At 42.5% G+C, this 24,946-nt stretch overlaps 1 protein-coding gene across 5 annotated transcripts in view; it reads left to right on the forward strand.

Annotated features, from left to right (window-relative positions):
* The window catches only part of TWSG1 (twisted gastrulation BMP signaling modulator 1), a 27,416-nt gene extending 2,470 nt beyond the window's left edge, over positions 1-24,946 (forward strand). For 2 of the 5 annotated variants that reach the window (XM_010584825.1, XM_010584826.1), the window contains exons 2-5: positions 1,163-1,287; positions 8,628-8,727; positions 13,341-13,607; positions 23,298-24,946. In XM_010584825.1, the coding sequence (XP_010583127.1) occupies positions 1,163-1,287; positions 8,628-8,727; positions 13,341-13,607; positions 23,298-23,479 (674 nt within the window). In that variant the 3' untranslated portion in view covers positions 23,480-24,946. Of the gene's footprint in view, positions 1-1,162; positions 1,288-2,110; positions 2,163-3,457; positions 3,678-4,448; positions 4,684-8,627; positions 8,728-13,340; positions 13,608-23,297 lie in introns of those variants that run through there. The other 3 variants (XM_010584828.1, XM_010584827.1, XM_010584829.1) reach the window with 3 other exon arrangements.

Consider the following 24,946-nt stretch of genomic DNA (forward strand, 5'->3'; position numbering starts at 1 on the left):
GGGCGGCGGGCGGGGGTCGTGGTCCTCGGGACGCCGAATAAAAGTCTGGGAAAGCGGCGGTCGGTGAAACGCAAGTACGGCGGGGGGGGAGCCGGGGGGAGGGGACGTGCGCGGTCAGCCCGGGGCGCCAGCGCATCCGAGCGGGGTGCTCGTGGAAATGGCATCGCTCCGGCTCGGCTCCTCGGCAGCCTGTTACGTAACAGCCGCGCACGGCCCGCTGCGAAGCGGCGCGGTGCGAAAAGGCGCCGGGATCGCTCATCCAGCCGAGCATCTCGCTTGCCTTGGCTTCTGCGCCCGGCCTACCGGAGTGCAACACCCGGTGGGTTTGGGCCGTCTCCAGGTGAAGGGAAACTTTCTTTGCTCTGTGTGTAGCGAGGGGAGCGAGCGGTGACCCTTTCCTGAGGGGAAGATCCCGTGTTCTCCATGCGTGCCCCCGGCTCTTGCGGGGGGGGGTCGTCCCTCCCAGTCCTCAGTAAGTACAGATGGTGGTGCGCCCACGGCAGCAAGAAGCATTTAATAACCGTTGTAAGAAAGGCTTATCTGACACGGGCTTTAAACGTCCAGGTCATGCCTTGTTTACGTGTTGGCTTGTTTTTCTACTTTTTTATGTTAAGATACTGCTAATTGAGGGGTGGGGGGGGTTGAGTTCATGAAGCAGAAGAACACTTTTAGATACAGAAAGAAAGAAACCCAGCGCCCCATTAGCATTTTTTTTTCTCTTACGAGAACAATACAGGCTCACTGCGAGCTTGCCCAAACATGGGCTGCCTTTTATTATATATTGGTACAGTGCCTAGGGCAAGAGGGTCCTCTTTTGACTGGGTTTGCATGCTAAGCGCAAGTAAGAACTCACTGGCACACTGCTAATCATGCTATATTTGTAACAAATACCGCCTGCAGAGAAGCTCTGTTTTCACAAAGGGAGAAAGGTGGAATGCTTTGAACAAACTCAGTTCTTCTGTCTGTTTGAAGTAGCAGATGCTCGTCTCTGGTTGACTTCAGTCACTTGCGTGGCTCTTGAAAGTCATGTTGTTCAAAGTCTCCGGTACTTTTTTTTTTAAATGTTGGTGTCTGTGTTTTTTAAAAAAGAAGCGAACAACTTTGTGATTGAATTGAAAGCCTGTGTAACATCTAAGTACTTGCGAAAATTGCTCACCTGCAGGAAACATGAGGCAATACATCACAGCACCCACAGTCACTGTCCTTCTGTTCCTGCTGTGGATCCAGTCGTCAACAGGCTGCAATAAGGCTCTCTGTGCTAGCGATGTCAGTAAATGCCTGATACAGGTATGAGTTGTGTTTCCTTTATCTGCTTTTAAGAGTTTAAGAAACGGTTCTGAAGCTGTGTCTTGAAAAGATCCACTGATAAAAATAACTGTTATTTTATGTTAAATAGTATCTTTTTAGAGAAGTTAATTTGGTCTCCAGCACGTATAAATGCAGATTAACAACCATTTTATAGATAATATTAAGTGCATGTGTATATGGGCATGTTTCTTTTTTTGATGGAAACATTTTCAAGTTGAGGATTGTGATTGCTGGGTTATTGTTAGAAGCCACTACCAGTCACACTGTTAATTTTCAGTCTCTTTCTTCTTTATTAGTGATATTATGAACAAGCAGCAATTTAAAACAGACATTTTATTAGAAAGCTTTCTGTGGGCAACAATTGGTTTTTTTTAAAGACATCTGCAATACCAGAAGTTCTAAAGTGCTTACAATGTTTCCATATCTGCCTGAGATGTTCTCCTTAACTTGCAGTCTGTCCACTTTCTTAAATCCCGTGGCTCAGGCAGAGGGTCAGTAGTTGATGCCTGAAGCTCTCCATAATATCAAGTTTGTACAGTCGATTAAAAGATGCCTAAAAACCCATGTGAGAGAACTAACATGAGTAGGGACCTAACTTGTCTTAGAGTCATGAGGTGCATTTGGAAAAGTTTTTTGATCAGGAGGGAACTATGGCTAGTAATGGTAATGAGCAAGCTCTGAAAGCATGCGGGTCCACCTAAAAAAAACCCAAACCAAATAGTTATAAGTTGAATTGGTAGGAAATGGGTGTTAAACTCAAATCCAGATGCTGCTTTTGACCCACTGTATGTCTTGTCTGTAGTGAAAGAATCAGACTGAGACCAGGTTGCTTGTCTTATAGCAGGAGTTAAGAGGTACGGTGTGCAGCAGAACAAAAGTGCCTTTTCTAGCAAAATTGCAAGCAGTCTGGTAACTACCAAGTATTTATTTACTAATGGTGTATTGAACATGCTTCTTGACTCCATATTGAAAAAAGGAGCTTTCATGTGGTCAGTTGCAGCTTCTTTAAAAGAAACTGTTTCTTGCTGCCTCTTTGTAGATCGGAAATGCAATAGCAAAGAGCAGAAATATCATATGCTGGTAACGTGCTAGTATGCTTACTATAAATGTATGATCATAGTCTAAAAAGTGATACAGAAGTGGCATGAAGCATTTCCACATTTACTTCATTTCATTTACTTCCGTATAAAATTTGGCTGGTTTACAAATAAAAATGCTTGTCAGATTCACAAATCCATCCTGTGGAAGGAAGACTGACTGTAGGCTGAACTGTCTTCTTTCTGACTTCTGCATTGCCATTGCTTTAAAAAAAAAAAAAATTGCTGGTTCTCCTAGCCCCACTATGGTTTGTGGAGTTGTTAAATACAGGAGCAAGAAAAAGAGGCTTTTGACTTTTACCTTTTCAACGACAATGCCAGTGTTTTTGCTAGTACGTTGGGCATTGTGCACTGTGACAAACTGATGCACTTACAAGTTCTTTCTGTTGCATTTTTTCAAATCACCTCTCTAGGCTTGAAACCTTTAAAAAGTAAGATGCTATTGTGGCATTGGATGTACGAGGCACTTAATTAGCAAGTGCAGTGGTACTAATTTGTTAATTCAGGGGAAAGCTGTTGGTCCAGATGAAGGGGAAAACAGGGAAGATGTATTGTCTCCTTTTCCTGTGTCATTGATGGAGTCCACCATCCATGAAAGCACAGACATCTCCTTCTCAAGTAATCACTTACCTTTTATTGAGTCAAGCTTGAGACACCTAGCATTTAAACTTTATTTTTATGAGCTAGTATGAATAGAGTACAGCCCAGGAAGAAATGGAGCTAATGCTACCAGAGTCCTTCCTCGTCTGGGAATAAGATGGCTGAGGTTCAGCACTGCATGGAGGTGCCTCGCATAACTGTGCTTTACTTGGATAATGTTGGCATCTCTGTAGCGACGCAGCCCTGTGCATGCACAGACCCCTGTAGTGCTTTACTTGTTGTAGGTGTGTTCTCTCTTACTTTGTACAGGTGATGTGGAATCCCTTTTCCCTAAAATCAGAATTGTATGCAATTCTCCAAGACCCTAAAGTAACCCAGGCCATGTGAATTGTGTACAGTTACAGGGGAATGCTGTTGTTCCTTTTCACCGTCTGGCTGCTCTGTTCCTGCAAACAGGCCTGACATACTGGTCAGTATTCATTCTTTGTAGAAGAACAGATCAGGTCAGCCTACTCTGATTGTGGATATGAAGACTCCTAAAGCTTTGCCTTGAAGCAATTGTCATCTTTCTTCTTGGCTTTTTTAAAAAAAAAAAACAAAAAACCAAACCAACTTCAGGACTGTTGTGGCAGAAGCGCTGCACTGGTATGTGAAGTGCATGTTATTTCTTGGGTAGGTATACAAGTAGAATATATCCATGGTTTTTTTTCCCCTCTAAACTCTTCTAGAGAAATCTGAACTTAAAAATAAAATACTGTGGTGAGTGAGTTTGCTTGACTATCGCATGACTGATATTTTTTCCCTAACCTATTTTTAAAACTGTTCTAGTTCAGCAAAATCCGTGGCTTGAAACCAAGATAATGTCACTTGCAGACAACTGGGGGAGCAAACACAATGTGAATGTTTGTCATCTGCATTTGCGTGCAGAAAGTGAGGCTGCCTGTTTTAGAGACATAATGAGACAAAAGACCTGCTCTCTCAAAAAGCATACAGTTAACATAAATATTTTTGCCAGTGTGGCTAGAAGTCAGTACAGCCGTTACTGCCACTCCTTAGGAGCTGCTTTGCTTGAGGGTGGTCCCTACATAAATATTTATTTTGTTAGATCCAGAACTGAGCATGAGATCAACAACTCGCATTCAGCTTTCCTTGTACATCTTGAGGCTCTAGCTTCATTGGTGCTCTCGTAGTCTACTTCTTGTCTTTCTGTAAGCAAAGACCTGTAAGAAAATAGCTTGAGGCATTTCTCTGTATAAGCTTAGCCTTCACAAAAAAACTTTGTGGCTTCCTGTAGTTGTTGAAGGAGTTGTGGATAAGACTTGGGAATGTAGGCAGACTGGGACCACAAAATTAGCTTCCTCGAAGGTTTTGGATGTGGCTCCTTCCCATGTCTCTGGGACCGGGGCGTTGAAGTCAATAACTGACTGTTACTTTGCTTTTCAGGTAGGCCACTGAGCCCTGGTTGCACACGATGTGTGTATTCTAGCACATCTGTTGTTGACTTGGGCGCATGGGTTGTTGCGATGTTTCCGTGTGTGGAGGAGATGAGAAGGCCAGTTATGCTCGCTGGGCAGAGTGGAGGACTATATTGTGTCCTTGCAACATGGAGGAAATCCTTAAAGGCAGAAACCTCTAGGATAGGATGTTCCGACAATTGTTGATAGCAAACAGGTTTGAGGTGAGTCCCAGGCTGGCTCTTGTGGTGCAGAGCTACCTGCAGTAGTCAGGCTTGTATGTCTATGTTGTGCTGAAGCTGAGCTTTGCTGTCTCATCTGCAACAGCTCTTTAAACTACTGCTGTGTGTAGGAAACAAATGGTGCTATAGTTCAGGCATGGATTTCAGATCCTTCTAAAGAGGGGCTGTTTTGCAGAGAATACAGTGTTTTCTGTCCAGAACGCTACATGCCTGCAGTTACCTCAGCTGGTGCAGTATTGTTCCAACTAAAATCTCTCTTCGCCTTTGCCTCCTGTTAATCTTGTGTACAAACTTGTCAGCTTGAGAGGATTTCCAAGACTTTTTAGCCCTGTCGTATGAAATAAGCACCACTCCTTAACTTCAGGGCTTAGGCATTCAAAAATTACTTTTAGTGTGTATGTTTTAGCTGTAGTACATAACGCAGTTGGGTTAACAAAACAGTTCTGGCTGGTTTGCTTCCAGGAGATTTTCTGTTATTAAACTGTTCTAGGAAAAAACATTAGCTCTTTTTCTTTCACTCCCCCTTCCAGTTCACAAAGATGTTGCCAATGCCTTCAGGTCCTGTTTCTCACTGCACTGAGAAAATAGTCTCTGTCATTTCAAGAAAGCTTTGAAAAAATGCAGATGTTAAATACCTTGTAAAAATCTTTATTCGCTCTCTGGAGCAGAAGTATCTTTATTGTACAAACATGCCTGCTTCCTATTTAATGCTGTATTTTTAGGCTGAGAGGCTTATTTCTTGCCTAGCAAAATACATTCTCCGATGCACCTTCAGTAGTTCAGCTTGGGAAGTTGCCAACTTGACTTATGAGTAATATTTTCTTCCACTGACGCCTCACCACCCCCAGCTATCAACAAGGAACATTTCTCATTCTGCCTTGCTTCACCCGTGTCTCATGTAAGCATTCTTTTAAAAAGATGTATCCTGTGCAAGTATCCAGTGTGGATGAGTCAGGCAGAAGGACTCAAGAGTAGTTAAGGAAACCATATACGTGCAAACACATATATGGAAAAACATACAGTTATTGCCCTGAAGAGACAGTTGAACTGTGAGAAGGAGGGAGCTGGAGAACTGTGCAGAAGACTAATTAGGTTGCTCTTTCTTCCCTCGTCCCCCTCCAAGTAAAAAAACCCAAAAAAGTAAGTAAAAAATAAAAATAGGAAATAAAATAAAAAATTACACTGCTCATAAGCCCTTCCTATAAAAATGAAGTTGTTGGAAGACTGGTAGGTATAGTGATGCTATCCCAAGCTAGTGCTCACATCTATCAGCGCTAAGCAGCATTTTTTTTTATTATGTTGCAAATGTATAATTTACATTTAATTCAGTGAGAATACTCTTCTCTTAGATTCACACAGTGCAATCTATAAAACTGAAACAACTTAAATTTCTTGAATTTTCTGGCTTTGATTCATACATTACATTTAATAGTTTATGGAGACTCGCCTCCTCCCATATACTGGCTTGTTGCTGTTGCAATGTCTTTAATAAGTATGAAGTTATTTGCCCAGTTTTGCTGTTGAAGAAAAAATATATAGGATATTTTTAATGCTAGTATGTATTAATACTATTCTCTGGCCAAGGTAACAGTACTTATGGTTGTTTTTAAAGTTGTTTTATTCGGGCTTTTTCTTCTCAAGGCTGACACAATCTGTTTATCAAATGCTAAGATAAATATTTTAGAAATGCGTCATTCATTCACATAAGTCATCTTCCTAAGTTTGTGGTGTCTCCTCTTGTGGAAAAAATTGTATATTTCATTAATGAGCCTGTTTTTCATCTTTCACTTGGAAACAGCATAGTAATAGGTGACATTATTAAACTTTGAGGATGAAAAAGTAAAAGATCTTGGTAATTTTCCACTCTAAATAAAAAATCAAGACTTACTAAGACTGCATACTGCAGAAATGCATGTGGAGCAGTTCACACTCGATAACTCAGCAGGGGCAACAGCATTTCTCAGTAGAACATGCAATAGTTTGAATTTGGTTTCTTTGCTGGCTTCAAGAAGATTTGTGATCTGGGATGGAGTGAATGGAAAAATAATAGATTAATTAATTTATACTGCATTAATACATTGTAGCACATCCGCCGCAGGTTTGGGGGTTTGTTCAGTTTTAGTCCAGAACTAGGAGCCCTGAAGCTTCATTTGCTGTATTCTTAAGGCCTGTTCCCAGTCAGACCTCACCTTGGCCTCACCCTCTGAAATGCACTCTTCAGTCTTCTGTGGGCCCACATGAGTTGGTGCAAGAGAGAGGTGATCCCTGTGCAACTCAACAGGCTGCAGGCATTTGCAGTTGCCAGTGTTGCAAAATAAAGATAGAATGGGAGTCATACACGATCAGGTGCGTCTCTGTGCCTTGCCTTGCCTAGCAAGTGCACTCCTGATGTTTGCTGTAAAAACACCTCCTTTCTTCTCTACCTGATGTTTAACGAAATCAGGCAAAGATTTACTTAAAAAGTGGAGGTTTGCCCCCTTGGCTTTTTCCTAAGGTGCTACAGAAAGACTCTTTGGGTGATGTTTGTGTGTGCCTGTAAGGTGTGGTGTCCCTGACCCAGCTGTGGTTAGCTGAGTTGGAGCCTCAGGTAGTGACTCCAGGTTAGGAGAATTTCATGCCAAACCATCTTCCTGCCCTTCTCTCCTGTCTGTGTGTGTCTCCCGCCCACGCCGCAGTATGTCTCTCCCCTGTCCCTGGGGATGGGTGTCATCTTCCTGGTCTGGTGCATAGCAGAGATTTGCCAGTGGCTTTTCCAGTAAAGCTGGGGGTGGGTAGGATCCCGTGGTCAGTGTCTCCAGTAACAGGATTTTGTTTTCTCACCAGTTGAGCATAACGTGATAGTTAGACAGACATCATCAAAACCAAATTCTTAAACAGGACAACCAGTGTGGCTTCATGACTGTCCACGTTTTACACTACAGCATGATTCAAGCCCATATATTATTGTCATGTAGCCACAGTCTTTCAGCCAAACTGGAATTAATAGTATGGATTTGAGCTAGAGGGAAAGAGACCACCTGGTCTTTAGATTTCCTTCATCCATGTAGTCTATTTCTGTGCTGCGAGGTCCACAAGTGTATGTCTCCAGCTGGACTGCTAAACCAGCACCTTCAGGTTTAGGTAATATGAAGAGAGAGGTTTGTCTTCTTGCTTCCATGCCTTTTCCATCTTTTTTTAGCTTAATAATAGTTAAAGAAAAATGCATGTCTATACCATTTCACTTTCTAGAGGCTCCAGAAATCTTGGAAGTATCCCAACGTGCTGATTTGGGGGGGAAGAAGGTGGAGGGTTGTTTTCGTAATAGCAAAAATGAATCAGCTGGACCTGGGGGGGGGGAAATAATCTGGTCACTAATACTGCAGGTGGAGCGCAATGTGTAACAAGCATTCAGAGATTCACAAAGTTCTGTGGTCAGATGACTTAACCAAATAAGTTCCTTTTAGAATCCCTGAATAGGTGTGATTATAGATGATGTGTATCTTCTTGAGTATGCATATGCTGCTTATAGTAACTTCCTTTTTTTAGCTAAATTACAACATATGTGCACTATTTATATATAAAGAAACTTCCTTCTTTGAATTTCTTGTTGTGATGGGAAAAACATTCAAAGAACTTGTAGATTCAGGCATACATAGAAAAGCACACACCTTTCCCATGAATAACATTTTTTCTCTTTTTAAATGCTTCTTGACTTCAGATTTGTCTTTAGAATTTCACCTTTAAAAAAAAACAACCTTGCAAAAGATCCTTTTGTAAACTAAGATTGGTTCTTTGGCTGGAACTATTTTACCGTTTACTTGCTATATTAGTGTACTAAGCTTTTTTAATGCCGTAACTTGAGTTGCAGCTTGAAGAAGAATTGTTCTGCTGTGTTAGCGTTTTACATCTGGGATTGCTGCAGTGTAATGGGTTTCTGTTGTTTTCAGGAGCTGTGTCAGTGCCGCCCTGGGGAAGGGAACTGTTCCTGCTGTAAGGAGTGCATGCTCTGCCTGGGCACACTTTGGGATGAGTGCTGTGACTGTGTTGGTAAGTTGGCATTTCTTTGGGGTTTTCTTCTTTTTTTAAATTGCTTCCTCCTGCCACATGCTGAGCTCACATTCTTAGAATAGAAGTAAAATATCAGGCCAGAATCTGTGCTTTAAACATCTTACAGCTCATTCTTCGGGTACTGAATAAATTAACTGTGGAGAACCAAACATTTGAAGGCTGTATCTGCTCTATGGAGTGGGAAGTGGCGGTAATCCAGATTTTGCTTGGTTAATGTCATCATAACTGAGTATTAATTTTGTCTCTAAAACATAAACTCCTTTTTGAATTGTCATCTTGAGGAAACTACGCAGCACCTGCTTGATGGGGTTGGATGCTGTATGGAGGTTTCTAACTGTAAAGTATATTAACAGGTACTGCACAGGGACAATTTTAGGATTGAGTTCCCTTGTGAATCCTTGGGATTAGTAGTAAACATGCATGGCCCAATGTTTTTATCACTCTTTTATTTGCAAAAAGAGCTCTTTGTGGAGGGGAAGAAAGAGGCACACAAGCTCTTACTGTAGGATTAGATGATAGTCTTAACAACAGCATTATTACTAAAAGATAATATTCAGAGTGCCCAGATATTTGCAAGTGAGTGCTGCCTCTGCTTAAGGAGGATGTGTTCTAGTTCTGTCTCTTGTTTTAAATGTATTGAAAGTTTCATCCTCTGTGGTTGCTGGAAGTCTCCCTCTGCTGCCATTTAAAATCCTTCTAGCTTCCATGAAAGGAATGCATCTTGAGTGTTGTACCGGCTCTCAGCTTCTCTGGCTGGCTGGGTCTTCTCTGAAATCATGAAGATGATTAGTGTCAAAATGCTCCTTTTCAGTGCAGTCCATTGCTTCTTCTGTTCCATCACGATGTGAATATGCTTTCTGTTATCCTGCTTTTTGCTTGGTTCTGGCTAGCTTATCTTTGCTTTACTGTCTTTCAGTGAGCAGTGGAGTGGTGTGGTCTTGCGTATGTGTGATTCTTCCCAATGGCATAAAGTATTCTCAGCCCCTGCACTTGTGGAGGGTATACATTTAGAAAGAGGCCCTAGAGTTTGTTTTTTCTATTTGATCTTGGGATCCTTGAAAAGTGAAAAAACCCACCCAAACCCAAAACCTCTCTCCTTTTTTCCCCATCCCTTTTGCCCTTGCAGTGTCGTCTTGTTTTTTGTAATGTAATACTAAACTGCACTGTTGTCATATTCAGTCATAGGGGTGAGGAATAATATAGTAGGTTACTTCCCTAGTTCAGAACCATTATCTGCTGTAGAAAGCAAGGCGTAGTGTGCCTATCTCCTCTAGGGAGAGGAAGAACCTACCTTTTGGGATTGTGAGGAAAAAAGCAAAGTCCACACACAGGTTTTTTCTAAATCTGCAGATTACTCACTGTTATGCTGAAGTTAATGAGGTTTCAGGTTCAGTTTTCTGGTACTGAGTAAACTAAAACATCTCTTGATGGTTCTGCGGGTGCCTCAGATCTTCTTGGTTCTATGGTATGGTCCTGTTCTCTTCAGTGTAGGGTCATCCTTGCCATAGCCTTATTCAAATGAGGAAACAGGAGTGCATGCCATACCCAGCTTATTGGAGACAGTTCTTTGTGGATACTTGAGGTGATACTTGTCTCTTTATAAGATGATCATGTCTAATGTAAAGGAAGGTAGGTGGTCATGTCTTTCAGGTCATGTCTGTTCTGAGGTCAGGAATTGCCTCCTGCCCTCCAGCACTAACTTTACTGATGCTCAGTTGATGCCCTGTGTTTTGTGTGGGTGTTCTCTCCCTTCTCTGACAGGGAAAAAGACACTGGAGGAGGGAGAACAGCAACAGGTTCCTATTTCCCCAATTTTTCTAAGCTCTGTGCGTTAAGCTCTTCTAGTCCCTCATGTAAAGGCTTGTCTGCTTCCATCATTTCAATAGCCCATTTCTGCATCTTCTCATCCACTCCAAAGCGGTAGTGTAGACATGTTTGTGCCTTACTAGTTGCTCATAAGTTAAGCTTTTTTATTTTTGTTTTAACCAAAGCTACAATTTTATAATATTTATTATTTATAAATATTATAATCAAAATACTTTTTAAAATAGGGAAGGATCTTTGTGGAATGATCAGTTACCCATTAAACTATGAGCAATGGTTTCTTGGTACCATCTTAAGATATTATTTTCTTATTAGATTGATAGGTACACAAACTGTAAACATTCTGCAATGATTTGATGAACAATCTTAATGTTATTTTTTTCCTGTGTGTCCTTCTTATCAGTGAAATTTATTTTGTGAATCCAACCTGACAGGGGGCCTCTCAAAAGGCTTGCTGGTTTCAATTTCACAGCATTAATACAATGACATCAACTAAAGTATACGTCTCTTGATGTCTCTGTACAAAACTCTTAGCTGGTTTGGTATCTTCCTAATTAAATTTTAGGTGGGCATCTGTCCTGGTTTTGGCTGGGGTAGAGTTAATTTTCTTTCTAGTAGCTGGTATACTGTTATGTTTTGGATTTAGTATGAGAAGAATGTTGATAACACACTGATGTTTTCAGTTGTTGCTAAGTAACGTTTAGACTAAGTCAAGGATTTTTCAGTTTCTTATGCCTCACCAGGAAGAAAGCTGGAGGGGCACAAGAAGTTGGGAGGGGACACAGCTGGGACAGCTGAGCCAAACTGGCCAATGGGGTATTCCATACCATGTGACATCATACCTAGTATATAAACTGGGGGGAGTTGGCCGGGGGGGTGGGGAGGTGGTTCGCTGCTCGGGAACTAACTGGGCATTGGTCAGCGAGCGGAGAGCAATTGCATTGTGCATCACGTGTTTTGTATATTCCAATCCTTTTATTATTATTATTGTTGTTGTTGTTGTAATTTTATTATTATTATTTTCTTGCTTTCTGTTCTCTTACACTGTTCTTATCTCAACCCACGAGTTTTACTTTTTTTTTCCCAATTCTCTCCCGCACCCCACTGGGTGGGGGGAAAGTGAGTGAGCAACTGTGTGGTGCTTAGTTGCTGGCTGGGTTTAAACCACGACAGCATCTTTTATTACAATTGTAGAGTGAATATTCAAAGTGCTTACTAAAAGGTGATAATGCAAGGACAGAAATTTTTGATTGAAGAAGTGAGTCCAGGAACATCTGTGAAGAACAAACCTAGCTGAGAGGAGTAGGAAAATAATTGTTTACGGTAGAAAGTTTGCATAAGTGGCATTACTTTTTAGCATGACCTGATGTTTGGAGGAGTGGCTTATTTTTTTTTTCTATTCAACATTTGGCTCACCTTTTTATAGGAGCAGACTATCTTGTATTATTTTTATTATTAAATGCTGGTAATGCTAACCACTTGCTTAAGATCTGCCAGATCGCATGCTGATCATCATGGGCGAACTTTGCTCTGGTTTGTTCATTGTGGAAATCCATCTACCTAGATTGAAAAGATTGTCATTTTGTATAGGGTTCTAGTTAAACACAATTTCTGAAGCTGGCATCCTAATGTATCTGCAGGGCAGGAGATGCTTCTCTGGTTGTGTGGGGCAGGTAGACTTGAACATTTATGTTTGGTACTGCTTTGATACAAGAGACTTTAAGGACTGGTGTGCTTTGCAGCTGTAGCTGTCTAAAACTGTATCTGTGAAACTACCCAAAATGATATCCAGATATACATGAGGAAAACGGATTTGTCTGTCTCTTGCCAGGTGATTTCTAATAGTGTTTTATGGCTTCTGAGTTTATATACCTATGCAGGTACAACTTTTCTTTTTAATCTTGGTTGTTTCAATGTTTGGATTAAATCAAGGTACCCTTCAGTTTCATTGCTGGTAATAAATGTTAGTGTTTAATGACAAGTGGTTAATGACAAACTGGCACCTGCATTGCACATCACAAAAGCATTTTGTAGGAAGTGGCCAAGAGGATTACAAGGCTTCAAAAAAGATACCACAAAAGACATTGAAAAATAAAGAAGAGGTAACCTGGAAATAAGCATTTTGCCTGTAGTGACCCCTCCAACTAAGTAGCAAAATGAGGTTCATCTGAGCTGCCTGTAAGCAGGTAAAGTAATTCAGACTCTTTCTCCCTCCTGATATTGATCTTTGCACCCCTGGCAAATGACAAAAGATCTAGTGCACTGCTGCAGCGGGTGAGATCGAATACTTGAATTGTGATCAAAAGTTTCATGTACCTCAGGACTTGTCAAGATACCGTCTTCCTTCAGTCATAAGCTTTCATTCCAGATTTATGCTAGTATCGGTTATGCTGTGCTTTGTCTCTTTTCCCAGGGAAAACAAACCTTTTGTTGAACTCTTCATATTCTAAACTGTAATGGTAGCATAAAAAGGGAAGGAAAGTGCCATGTAGATGAGGCTTTTCTTTTCACTTGGTTCTCAAAAGTTGCAGGTGTGTTTTGTGGAAGTCTGCAGAGATCTGAAAGCTGCTGTTAAGGAAAGCTTATCCTGCTGTATTTGGTAGCACTTCTGCTACTGAGCAAAGAGTGGGATATATATATATAAAAGGGCTCTGTTCTGCTTAGCAAAAAAAAAAAAAAGGCAATTTTAATTTTCTAAATATTCCCACCTGTTTCAAGGGGAAGAGTTTAGGGAGTTTTGTGTAACTTACTGTTTCATTCCTCTGCAGGTATGTGCAATCCTCGCAATTACAGTGACACACCTCCAACATCCAAGAGTACTGTCGAGGAGTTGCATGAACCAATTCCTTCCCTTTTCCGGGCACTGACAGAAGGGGATACTCAGCTGAACTGGAATATCGTTTCTTTCCCTGTGGCAGAAGAACTGTCGCACCATGAGAACCTTGTTTCCTTTTTAGAAACCGTGAACCAGCCACAGCATCAGAACGTCTCTGTTCCAAGCAACAATGTCCACACACCTTACTCTAGTGACAAAGGTAATGAGTATAGTGTCTAAATTCCTAGTGTTTCCTCTTGTCTCTTCCAGGAGCCTACTTGGTGCACCTTCAGTGTTGTCTGTGCTCGCTGCTTCTTTTCCCATAAAAAAGTGTGAAAAGTTCAGTCTAATTTTGAGCATTACACAAAAAGAGTGAGGCAAAAGTATTGAGGAACATGGAAGATGGTGTTAAAGTGTCTGATGATCTTAGCAGATGCTGAACCACATAAGTCTGTTATCTCTGTAATGCCTTATGTGGCATGAGGCAGTTTGTTCACATTATTTCATGCACACTGGCACAGTATATTCTTTGACTTTGAAGCGGTTACTTGTAGCTTAGGAGACAGGACAGACCAAAAAACTGAATCCAAATCATGTATCAGTGCAGAGGTAGGCAACTGAAACGCATGGCTTCAGAGGTTTGAGAAAGCCACATGCTGTAAACCGTTTTTATGTGGAGGAGATGTTTGTTTCTTCCATCTGAGCTGGCATAACTTGAACTCTTTAAAAGGATGGTTTGTAGGAAATCCACGATTAATAGTAAACCTGAGTAATATTAGCAAGACTGTTCTTTATGTTGAGGAGGGATATGTGACAGACAATCTTAAAAATAAGCAATTTGGGGGCAGGGGTTCAACTTATGGACTTGTTCCTCTTAATTTATATCAAGTTTTTATATTCTCACCTTCAGTTTAGAGGACAGACTTCAGAATATTGTTTGCTGGGCGTGGGCAGGGAGTTGAGAAGTTTGAGGTAGTGACAGTAGTGGCATAAGAAAAATACTCTCTGCTTCTTGGTTTCCATACTAACTCTGAAATACTTTTCCCTGTAAATCATTACATCAGACTTAAAAGAATCTCATAAAAAGTTCATAGTGAAATTGCTGCTTAACAGGGAGAAAAGAGCATCTGATTTGTTTTATTAGTGTAATTAATGCTTTACTTCCTTCCCAACACACACTTGAAATATTCGTAACCCCATATGTTGCTGTTGTGATAGCTCTTTTATCTTATCATTGAAAGATACCCTAACTGATGGACATGCTGCTTTTCCATACTGTTGTGAGCCTTTGACCTAGTTACGTTTCTGAGTAGGACAGCTGCTGATTAAATGGGACCGTAATGGCAACTTTTCTAATTTCCTTTTCACGTGACAAAAATAAATTAATTCCAGAACTGGGAAACCAGATGGTCAGAAAGCATCTCATTCATATGTCTTTGACATTATTAAAACGCTTGCTTGCCATTATGAGAATTATGCAGAAAGCCATGTTACATGGCAAGCCACAAAAAGCCCTGTGTGCAAACGCTACAATATTTAAAGATGTAAATTATACTTGGAAAAAAAAAATTATGCTTAGAACAATGTTGAATATATCCCATTGTACTTAGGTACTGCAGCCCTTTACTACAGTCCTTTACTACCATACCAACAGGATGGGCTAATGATAGTTTTGGATTAAACTTGGAATTTGAATTGCATCTTAAGGTTGTGGAGGAGTTTTGAGTTTAACAACACAGACAAGTGCATAACACTGCAATTTTTTCTCAGTCAAAAGTCTCCTTGATTTCATTTACTAAGAATGTATTAGAGATTAGGTTGAGAGAGCTTTCACTGGAATGATGACAGTACAAAAACAACAGTTGTATTCGGAAGTAGTTACCAAATGCCACTGGTTTTCAGGCTTCAGTAGACAGAACAGAAATAGATGTCAGAGCTTTTCTCATAATCATTGGCTATGCCTCTTCCATCTTAGTGATCAGTGAAGAATTGGAAAACGTAGAAAATGACTTTCAACATCCTATCCTTTAAGTATCTGAATATGTAAGCCTGTTGAGGAGTCTCTCTTTTCTTGGTCACAATGTAGATAACTTTGTAGTCTTCTGCTTTTTCAGAAGTGATATTAAAGTTTGTTTATAAAAACATGGATGATTCAAGAATTGAGAAGAGAAAAAGGTGGAAAGAAAAGTTGGCTGCTGGCCTTGGTCAGTTGATGTTTATTATGGGGGAAGCAAGGACAACTGGGGAATTGTACCTCTTGTGTTGGATGTTGTGTGAGCCATGGGGTGGCATTGTTTTTAATGGTGTTTTTTATGAGTTCATTGGGAAAGCAGTAACCAAAAGGTGGAGGGGTAGTAGATCAAGGGCTAAAGAGCCTTGTGAGCATGGGCACAGAGAGGGAGCCCAGGAAGTAGCTGGAGTCTGATGGCTTCTGCCCATTCAAAGTTCAGTCACACAATCAAGTTGGTGTGGTTTAACAAGCTGGCGTGTGTTGGAAGAACCACTGAAGGAGAGGGTGGGTCTGTGTGTGTGTATGTGTGCGTGCTCAGTTGCAGTAAATACAAGCATAGCCTGCAGTGGAAGAAACTGAAGACCATCTCTTTACCCTTTCCTTCTCCCCAGATGTGCTACTAGGCTTAAGGGCAGATCTTGCAAATGGAGACGTCCTTAAGGTGACTTGCTAAGCAGTTGTCTTCAAGGGCGTGACATTCAGGGATTTGAAAGAATATTCCTGTGAGCAGGAACACAGATGCTTTATGTTTTCTTTACAGTGCTGTGCCTCGTCCAATTTGTGGTTTTTCTGTGGCTTCTTGCATGCTTCACTCCAACACGGTATGCTGGGAGCAGCCTATTGTGTTGCCTGTAAAAGGAGAGGGGCTAATGAGAGGTGGATTTTGGTAAGGGCACAGTAGTCTCTGTGCTGTCTTCTGGAATACCTCCCAAAATTTGGAAGGGCTCTGCCTACGAATACCCCTTGTCATGTCATGTAACACAGTTCTGATTTTAATTGCAATGCATGTTCATGCAGGGATCGCCATTAAGCTGGTCCAGGGTGCCAGGCTTGCTCAGTGCAGTTCTGGGTGAGTGCCAGGTAAAGCAGCACCAGCCATGGGAATCCACAAGATTTGTGCTTGAGTGGCGTGAAGCCATCAGTCTGGGGAGGGTGGCTGTAGATCTGGGAGGAGGTGTGGTTCGGTGGGATATAAAGCATTCCTTTCTTGCCCCAGCCTACTGCAAGCCCAGGCACCAGACCTTGAACTTCCCACTTATTATCTTAATGAGTGTCTTCCCTTTCCTCCTGTGAATTGACTTTTTAACGTTTTAGCTGCCAAAGTATGTGTGCGCTGCTGGAGCTGCTGTAGTTCTTTGTGTCATCAGTTTCTGGCATTTGAGCCACTACTTCAGAGGGAATTGCGATGATTATTAATCTAGAGCTACATTTATATTTTATTCTTTTTGCTTTACTTTTAGCTGATACCCTCAGATCTCTGAACTGCTAGTTCAGATGTTTAAGCTTAGTTGTTTCAGATGATGACAGGACCTTGGTGTGAGAGAGAGAGAGGGGAACTAGATAATCTTTTGGCAACCAATGGAACAAAATCTGTGTTGTAGTTAAGGGTTTCTGACTTAAACTGCTAGGTGACACAGGGGATGGCATCCACTCTGCATTTCCACTCCCCTCCAGTGTCAGCCAGGTAGAGGAGAGAGCTAGAAATCTAGTAAAGTGGCATCTACCTCTGTAGGTTCTCTAGGAAGATTTTTTTTTTTTTTTAATGTTTCTTTTTATAAGTTCTGATTGGCATAAAATGGTATGGCTGCTGGATGGACAGTTACCTTTTTAAAGTATTTTTAGAGCTACCAATAAACAGACCAACAGACAACTGAACTTAAATAGCACTGTTAACTTCAAAGGTGGCATACAGGGAATTGTCATTAACTGGCAAAGTTTTTTCATCTTGTAGATAGGCATTTTTCCTTAACTTACAAGAACTGAATTGTTTTATCATCTCCAAGTCGCTAAATTCCTTCATAGTGCACCAATACAGATCTGACTTGCAGCACAGACAGTATCATAGCAAAGCCTGATAGAAACATGAGTCCGTTTCTTCTGGTCATTTTGAATTTAGACTTGATTGTTGTTTCTCCTACACAACCTTTGTTGAGTATGAATTGGAGGTGGGGAAAGGTGAGAAACTCATGTTCTGCAAAAAAAAGAACACTGCTGCATCCTTCTCCCTCCCCGCACCTGTAGTCTGTAGTCCTTACTGTGTGAAAATTGGCAAAATGCAAATGAAAGAGCCGTTACTGCACTAAGTAACATCCTTTTTATCTATACTGAGGGAGCCAAGTGATGACTATATAATCAGGTATGTGAAACAATTTAAGTGCTCTCCCGGATCCCAACTGAGTCTGTAGGTATGTATTTTTTTCCCCTGTGTAACTCTTGGTTTTGCAGTCTATAAAGAGGGATTTAATGCTTGAGGTGAGGAACTCTGCTGCTTTCAGTAATTCAGCCTCTACATGGGCATGCAGACACTGCTGAGGCGGCAACCAGAAGTGTCCTGTGATGAACAAAGTACACCCTGGCCAATCTGACTCATTCAGATCTGGCAAGTCTCAGAGTCAGCGAGACTTCAGAAACAGTTCGGTAGCACATACATGGAGCATGTCCTCCAGCTGCTTACAAGAGCTACTGGGAACAAGCCAGATGTACTGCTGGCGCTGGCCTGCCATGTACAGTCTGTCCTCTCCCCAGACCAGCATTTCTGGACTTGTCCTAGGACCTAATCCTTTTGGCTTGTGTGCAGGTGGAAATAAACTTTCTTCTCCACTCTCCAGTCAGTCAAGATTAATGTCCTTGGCCACCTTAATAAGGTTGAGGTCTGGCTTTGGTTCCCATTTTAGTCCTGGGAGAGTGGTTGAGGAGACCAGTCGCTCCAGTCTCACAGGACCTGACTGCTGTCATCTGGTTTTGCCAGGGTTATGGGCCTGGTGCTGCTCATTCTCTGGCCTCCTTCCCCCCCCAAGAGATGTCTTTAGTCTGTCAGTTCAGTGTTGTTGATCTTTATGTTCTAGAAATCACAGGCTCTTCTTCCACAAGAGGTTTATTTCAAGTTTCAGCAGGCATTAGCTGATGAACTGGGCTTCTCCAGGACTTCTGAACTTGTACTAACACAGATGAGGCTGTCACAGATGAGGTTAACATGAAGGTGAACACATATGTCTCCTAACACAGAGGGGACTGGTCATCCTCTGGCGTGAAGACAGCATGCAACTGCTGGGAGCAGCTAGCCCACCTCAAGAGCATGCACAACTTCTCTGACAAGCTTTCCTGACCTACTGTAGGCTTTCCTTTGCGTGTTACAAGTGATCAACATGATAGCAGTGAGCACTTCTGGCAACCCTTTGGAGAGGACTCTAGTTTCTTTACAGAGTTGTTCCACTACTATCTAGAGAGAGCCATGAGTCATTTTGATTTCTCAAGCTGATCCAGAGACTAGGTCAGTCAGGTGGAGATGACATCTCAAAAGCCAATTTTGCAGCAAGAAATAAATCTTTCTGGATTAGCCAGGATTGCCTGTTTTGAGGCAGAGGCTCTGTGCCTCCAGCTGACACCTTCGAAGACTGACCCTACCTATTGCATTTAAGGTCAAACTTGAGAAGAAGACTACTAAAAAGGTGTCAAAGGAGTGAACTAGGATTAAGCAAGAGGGTACAAAAAGTATGAATATCTTAGAGAGGCTTCTGTAAAGTTCCTGTGCTTGCCTGCCAGCACTGAACTGGATGACTGACTAGACACTGGTGCTTAAGATTTCATGAGGAATGCTGCCTGGAGACTAACCTCTACTTTCTCACACTCTACCCTTCCACTGAAAACTTCCTGTGAGGAGTGAGGGAGACAGACAGATACCTGGGAATGTCTGGGCCTTCTGGGAATGGATGGTGTGTGCTCCTTCTTGGGACCCTGTCAGTTTTGTGGCTGGTGATGAAATGTTGCCAAGTCCTTTTACGTTCTCCATAAGCAGATGGGTGGATTCTTGCCTTTGAGGATGTGGTGGCTGCATCTCCCTACCACTTTTCAGCTTTGGCTGAGCACTTCAGGTGTATACCTGGCCAGTCACTCTTTGCATGTGGCACCATAGCATACGCTTCTGTTTTGCTCTTTCCTCCTCCCTTCTGTGAATAAAGTGCCCTTACTGAAGCTGTAGATATGTTGGTTGGTTTTAGGCAGAGGGTTTGTTCTCTGAGAACTCTCTTCCTCTGGTTGCTGTGCCTCAGGCTTTATTATAAGGGGTCATAGAAATAGAGGTGCCAAGAATGGGACAGGACTTACACAGCCTCAGTGTACTCTGTTGACATTCCCAGCAGTACTTCAGGTACTCCAATTTCTTGGACAACTGCAGCTTTATTAAACGCAGCACAGCTTTTCTGGGAGCAGAAAACTGCTTCAGCTATGGGTCTGCACTTCCTCCCCAAGATCCTTATTGCCTGTTGCACTGTATGTGATGTCTGCAAGATGTGTACATCAGTTCAGAGCCTAAACAAGGCAGTGAATACTCACTTGCTTTCAGTGGGCTGGCAGCATGTCTTGTCACCCTCTTGCAGCTGTTTAGGTAGTAGTAAAATAGTTTGACAGTGGTCAGGGTTCCCTCAAACATGTTTTAACAAATGATAATTCTTAAAAGGATAGGCAGGGTTTCCAGATGTCAAGGAGGAGGGGTCCACAGAAAAGCTGTTGGGTACATTGTGCTCTCCTGTATGTTCTGTTGTCCCTTGTCACATGCCCAAAAGCACGGGCACCACAGAAGTCATCTACTGGGGAAACTGGCTGCATAGATCTGATGACCTGTAAGGTGATAGAGACCCTTGCTGGCCTCAGCTCACCTTTGGACCTCACCTTAAGAGCTTGCCATGAGATCTGCATACTACTGAGGCTGCTAAACTATGGGGCACCAATATTTTGAACAGGAGGTTCTGGTGCACTTCAGCCTCTTAAGACTTGCTCGCAGTTAAGAGACTGAATAAATGCTATGGTTAACAACTACACTGCTCTGAGAGTCCTTTGGTTACTTGCCCTTCTCCCTATCTCCAATTAAAAAGCCCCCCACTGTCTTGATTTACCATTTATGTTTGGATTATATTTTTGTAATCCATGTTGGAATGTAGGTCAGTATGTTTCTCTGGTACCCATGCACCGTAAGTAGTAATAGGCTAGAAAGCCCTTTGACATGTCCCGCTCACAAATCTGCCTGATGTGTGTGAGTGAGACATTCATGTTTGCAGACAGCTTTTAGTTGTGCTTTACCCCAAAGTGTGCTAAGCTACACTGAGGGTAAATGTGATGCAATCGAGGTCCTTTGGAGGATGAATGAAGTTACAGTGTAATCACCCAGTCAACACAGAAAAAAGTTGGTAGAATCTGTCAGCTTAGAGAATTGGAAGTAGATTAGGGAGGGATGTTTTTGTTTTATAGTTGTGATGAATGCCTCAGCTCCAGTTTGAGGCTGCAATGCCAAACTTCATGGCATTCCACATAATTGCATGGATGTTAGAATAATAAAGTCAACACTTAGGCAGAAGGTGTTTCTTAATCAGTAGTAAAGCTGGTCATATTGCTAAAAAAAGAAGAAAAAAAAGTGTGCAGTTTCAAGTTGAGGAAAATGTGATTCTCTACTCTGTCATTTAATGTGGCTGAAGAATATTGTGGGGTTGGGGGCGTGTTATGGGTTTGTGTGGCACGGGGGGTTTTTTGGTAGCGGGGGAGGGGGCCGCAGGGGTGACCCCTGTGAGAAGCTGCTCGAAGCTTCCCCGGCTCCAAGTCGGACCCGACCCTGGCCAAGGCCGAGCCTGTCAGTGACAGTGGCAGTTCCTCTGGGAGAACAGATTTAAGAAGGGGAACCTGCAGTGAGTGGGGGGAGTGGGATGTGAGAGGAACTCCTCTGCAGACACCAAGGTCAGTCAGGAGGAGGGGATGCCCCTGCAGCCCGTGGTGAGACAGCTGGCTGTCCCCCCCAGCCCATGGAGGGGAGCAGGGGAGCAGAGGCCCCCCAAGATGGCCGTGACTCCATGGGAAAGCCTGCGCTGGAGCAGTCTGTGACTGAAGGACTGCAGCCCGCGGAAAGGACCCACGCTAGGGAAGTTTGTGAGGAACTGCAGCCCGTGGAAAGGACTCACGTTGGAGAGGTTCGTGGAGGACCATCTCCCGTGGGAGGGACCCCGCGGTGGAGCAGGGGCTGAGTGCGGAGTCCTCCTCCCCCTGAGGAGGAAGGAGCGGCAGAGACCAGGTGTGGGGAGCTGACCCCAACCCCCATCCCCTGTTCCCCTGCGCCGCCAGGGGAAGGAGGTGGAGAGAACCGGGAGTGGGGTTGAGGGCTGGGGGGAAGGTGTTCTAAGGTTTGGGTTTACTTCTCATTATCCTTGTTTTGTTTTGATTGGTAGTCAATGAACTTGATTTTGTTTATTCCCCAAGTTGACCCTGTCTTTTGACCATGACCATCAGTGGTGAGTGATCCCTCCCTGTCCTTATCTCGACCCAGAAGCCTGTCTTTATATTTTCTCCTCATCCCACCGTGGCCAGGGGGAGTGAGCGAGTGGCTGCATGATGTTCTGTTACCGGCTGGGGTTGAACCATGACAGTCCTTTGTGGCACCAAACATGGGGCAAGAAGGGGGTTGAGGTAACTACAGTCATTTTTGGCAAGCCAGACGGGAGACAGAGATACAATTTGAGATATAAGGATAATAATTGGGAGAGGTAACGGGCAAAACACGGACTGAACAATGTTAGTGAAATACCCCTGGGAATTTTGGTTTTTGGTTCAGCTCCCCACACCTGGTCTCTGCTGCTCCTTCCTCCTTGGGGGGAGGACTCCTCAATCTTCCCCTGCTCCACCACAGGGTCCCTCCCATAGGGGACAGTTCTCCATGAACTTCTCCAACGTGGGTCCTTTCTGTGGGCTTCAGCTCTTCCCAAACTTCCCTGGCGTGGGTCCTTTCCACGGGCTGCAGTCCTTCAGTCACAGACTGCTCCAGCGCGGGCTTTCCCATGGAGTCACAGCCATCTTGGGGGGCCTCCGCTCCCCTGCTCCCCTTCATGGGCTGGGAGGGGACAGCCTGCCGTCTCACCACGGGCTGCAGGGGCAACCCCTCCTCCCCCTCCTCCCTCCTGACTGACCTTGGCGTCTGCAGAGGGGTTCCTCTCACATCCCACTCCCCCTACTCACTGTAGGTTCCCCTTCTTAAATCTATTCTCCCAGAGGTGTCATCACCATCGCTGACGGGCTCGGCCTGGGCCAGAGGCGGGTCCGACTTGGAGCCGGGGAAGCTTGAAGCAGCTTCTCACAGGAGCCACCCCTGCGGCCCCCTCCCCCGCTACCAAAAAAACCCGCACCACAGAAACCCATAACAGGGGCGAAGGTGGAAACATTTACAATTAAATAAGTGGGGTTTGGTGGTTTTTAAATAACTTCTCTAAACCTGAAGTTTTTCATGATAGCATGTAGTAACTGCTGGCAACTGTGAAAGTGGTATCTTGATATTACCTTCAGCGGCCACATGTCTGCTTGTTATTTTGGCATAGCCCATCCTTACACTTTAGAAGGTATCCTTCATAACTGGGGGAAAAAACCCAAAAACATTCTTGCTCATGAATATAGAAATAAATTAATCCAGAAGGAGAGCAGACAACAGGTTGAGTTGTAGACACTGAAAACTTTGAAGTTGATAGATTGTACCTTGGCTCTCTGCCTCTTCTCTCTACTTTCACTATCACCTTTTTTTTTCCTTATGCCTCATAGTCATGATGATTTGCAATCCTACTTCAAAAACTGCACATTTAATTGATTTTTAACTAACCTTTAAAAATATTTTAAGACCTTTTCAACCAAATTTTTTCCCCCCTCTTGGTTTAGAACACATGTGTACTGTGGTGTATTTTGATGACTGCATGTCAATACATCAGTGCAAGATCTCTTGCGAGTCCATGGGAGCTTCCAAATACCGATGGTTTCACAACGCCTGCTGTGAGTGTATTGGGCCAGAATGCATCGACTATGGCAGTAAAACTGTAAAATGTATGAACTGCATGTTTTGAAGCAGGAAAATTGTAATATAGCAATACTGAGGCCAAAGTAATCTCTCTCAGTTAAAGAGATGGGGATTGCAAATACTGCGTTTTGGTGGAGTGCCTACTGGTTGCAATTAAATGTACCTGGCTGAAAAAAGATGTATAAAATCTGAAACCTTTTCTTTTTTTTTAATTCATGTAAGCAAGGCTAACTAGTAGACGTTTCAACACTATGTTTTAAGTTTATTTTTCTTTATTTCTGCTTGAATGGTACAGCCATGCTCATCGTTGCTGTTCTGACTGTTTTCCTTTGATTTGAAAGTATTGACTATACTGGTTTTCAGAATGTAGTACTGTATCTTGTAGTTTAGACTAGGGAAACCTTAAGGATATGGTAATGGGATTTCCATCATCTAAGTTCAACAAATAATTAATGGCTGCTAGGTTGCAGGGGCGTAGTTGTTCTTTAGGTGCTGGGTTTTTTGGTTTAGTTTCTGGTTTTGTTTTTTAACTTTATTACCTTCTAGTTTTTGAGCTTAGCCTTCTATTGTAAAAATGGTATTTGGGGAAAAAAAACTCCTCATGCTCTCTCTTCAGTGCATGGGCTGCCATGGATGAAATCCTAACTTCTTAGAAGGGCTGCCCAACAAAACAGTATGTATGGGACACTTCTCTTCCAAGTTTCATTGCCCTGCTCTCGTAAGTACATCAGGGCCTATGTTGCATAATTTATATATTAAAAAAAAATAATCTTTTCAGTCTTCTCTTAGATACCAAAATAAAGCTGTTAAATGCAGTTGTATGTCCCTCCTTTTGCACTGTTCTCTAGGGTTACTTACTTCCTGAACATTCAGTCCAGTAAAGGAAACGTGAAAGGTTATTATGGATTTAGTGTCTAAATGAATAAAGAAGAATGAAATGACATGAACTAGCAAGTGGTACAGGGCTACCAGTTGAGCAGTTGGCAGCAGCAATGTTCCCATTTAGCAGTTTGCTGTGAATATTTATTCCAAAACATAATTCTTAGAACTTCTCTTTCCTCCCCCACCATGAAATGTCACTGAAGAAGGGAAGATGTGTCCACAAAGGCAAAACTAGGATGTTCTGAATTCAGAACATGGTCCATTTTTCTAAGTAAGAGTTCTAATATGTTGACAGTTACGTAGCAGTTACTATGACCCAGTTAGGGCTCCATTGGTAATGGTACTAAGTACAAGAATAAAGTGTATGAGTATGAGTAGTTAATGATCAGCTTTTGGTATTTATAACGATGTGGGTTTTAACTCTTTGAATATTTTTTTTAATGCATATATGCATATGCACACACAAAAAAGAATTTGACTATTCATGTTTCTCTCACTAACCTCAGTCTAGAGGGATTAAACTATTTTGTAGTCACACCTGTCTATCTGTACCATGTACAAATGAAAGCAGTCATTTTAAATCTATTTTGTTGAAAAGTTTGCCTGAATGTTTTTTCATTTTTTTCTCATG

This window comes from Haliaeetus leucocephalus, unplaced genomic scaffold, assembly GCF_000737465.1.
Source record: "Haliaeetus leucocephalus isolate CR32 unplaced genomic scaffold, Haliaeetus_leucocephalus-4.0 Scaffold1007, whole genome shotgun sequence".
NCBI lineage: Eukaryota > Metazoa > Chordata > Aves > Accipitriformes > Accipitridae > Haliaeetus > Haliaeetus leucocephalus.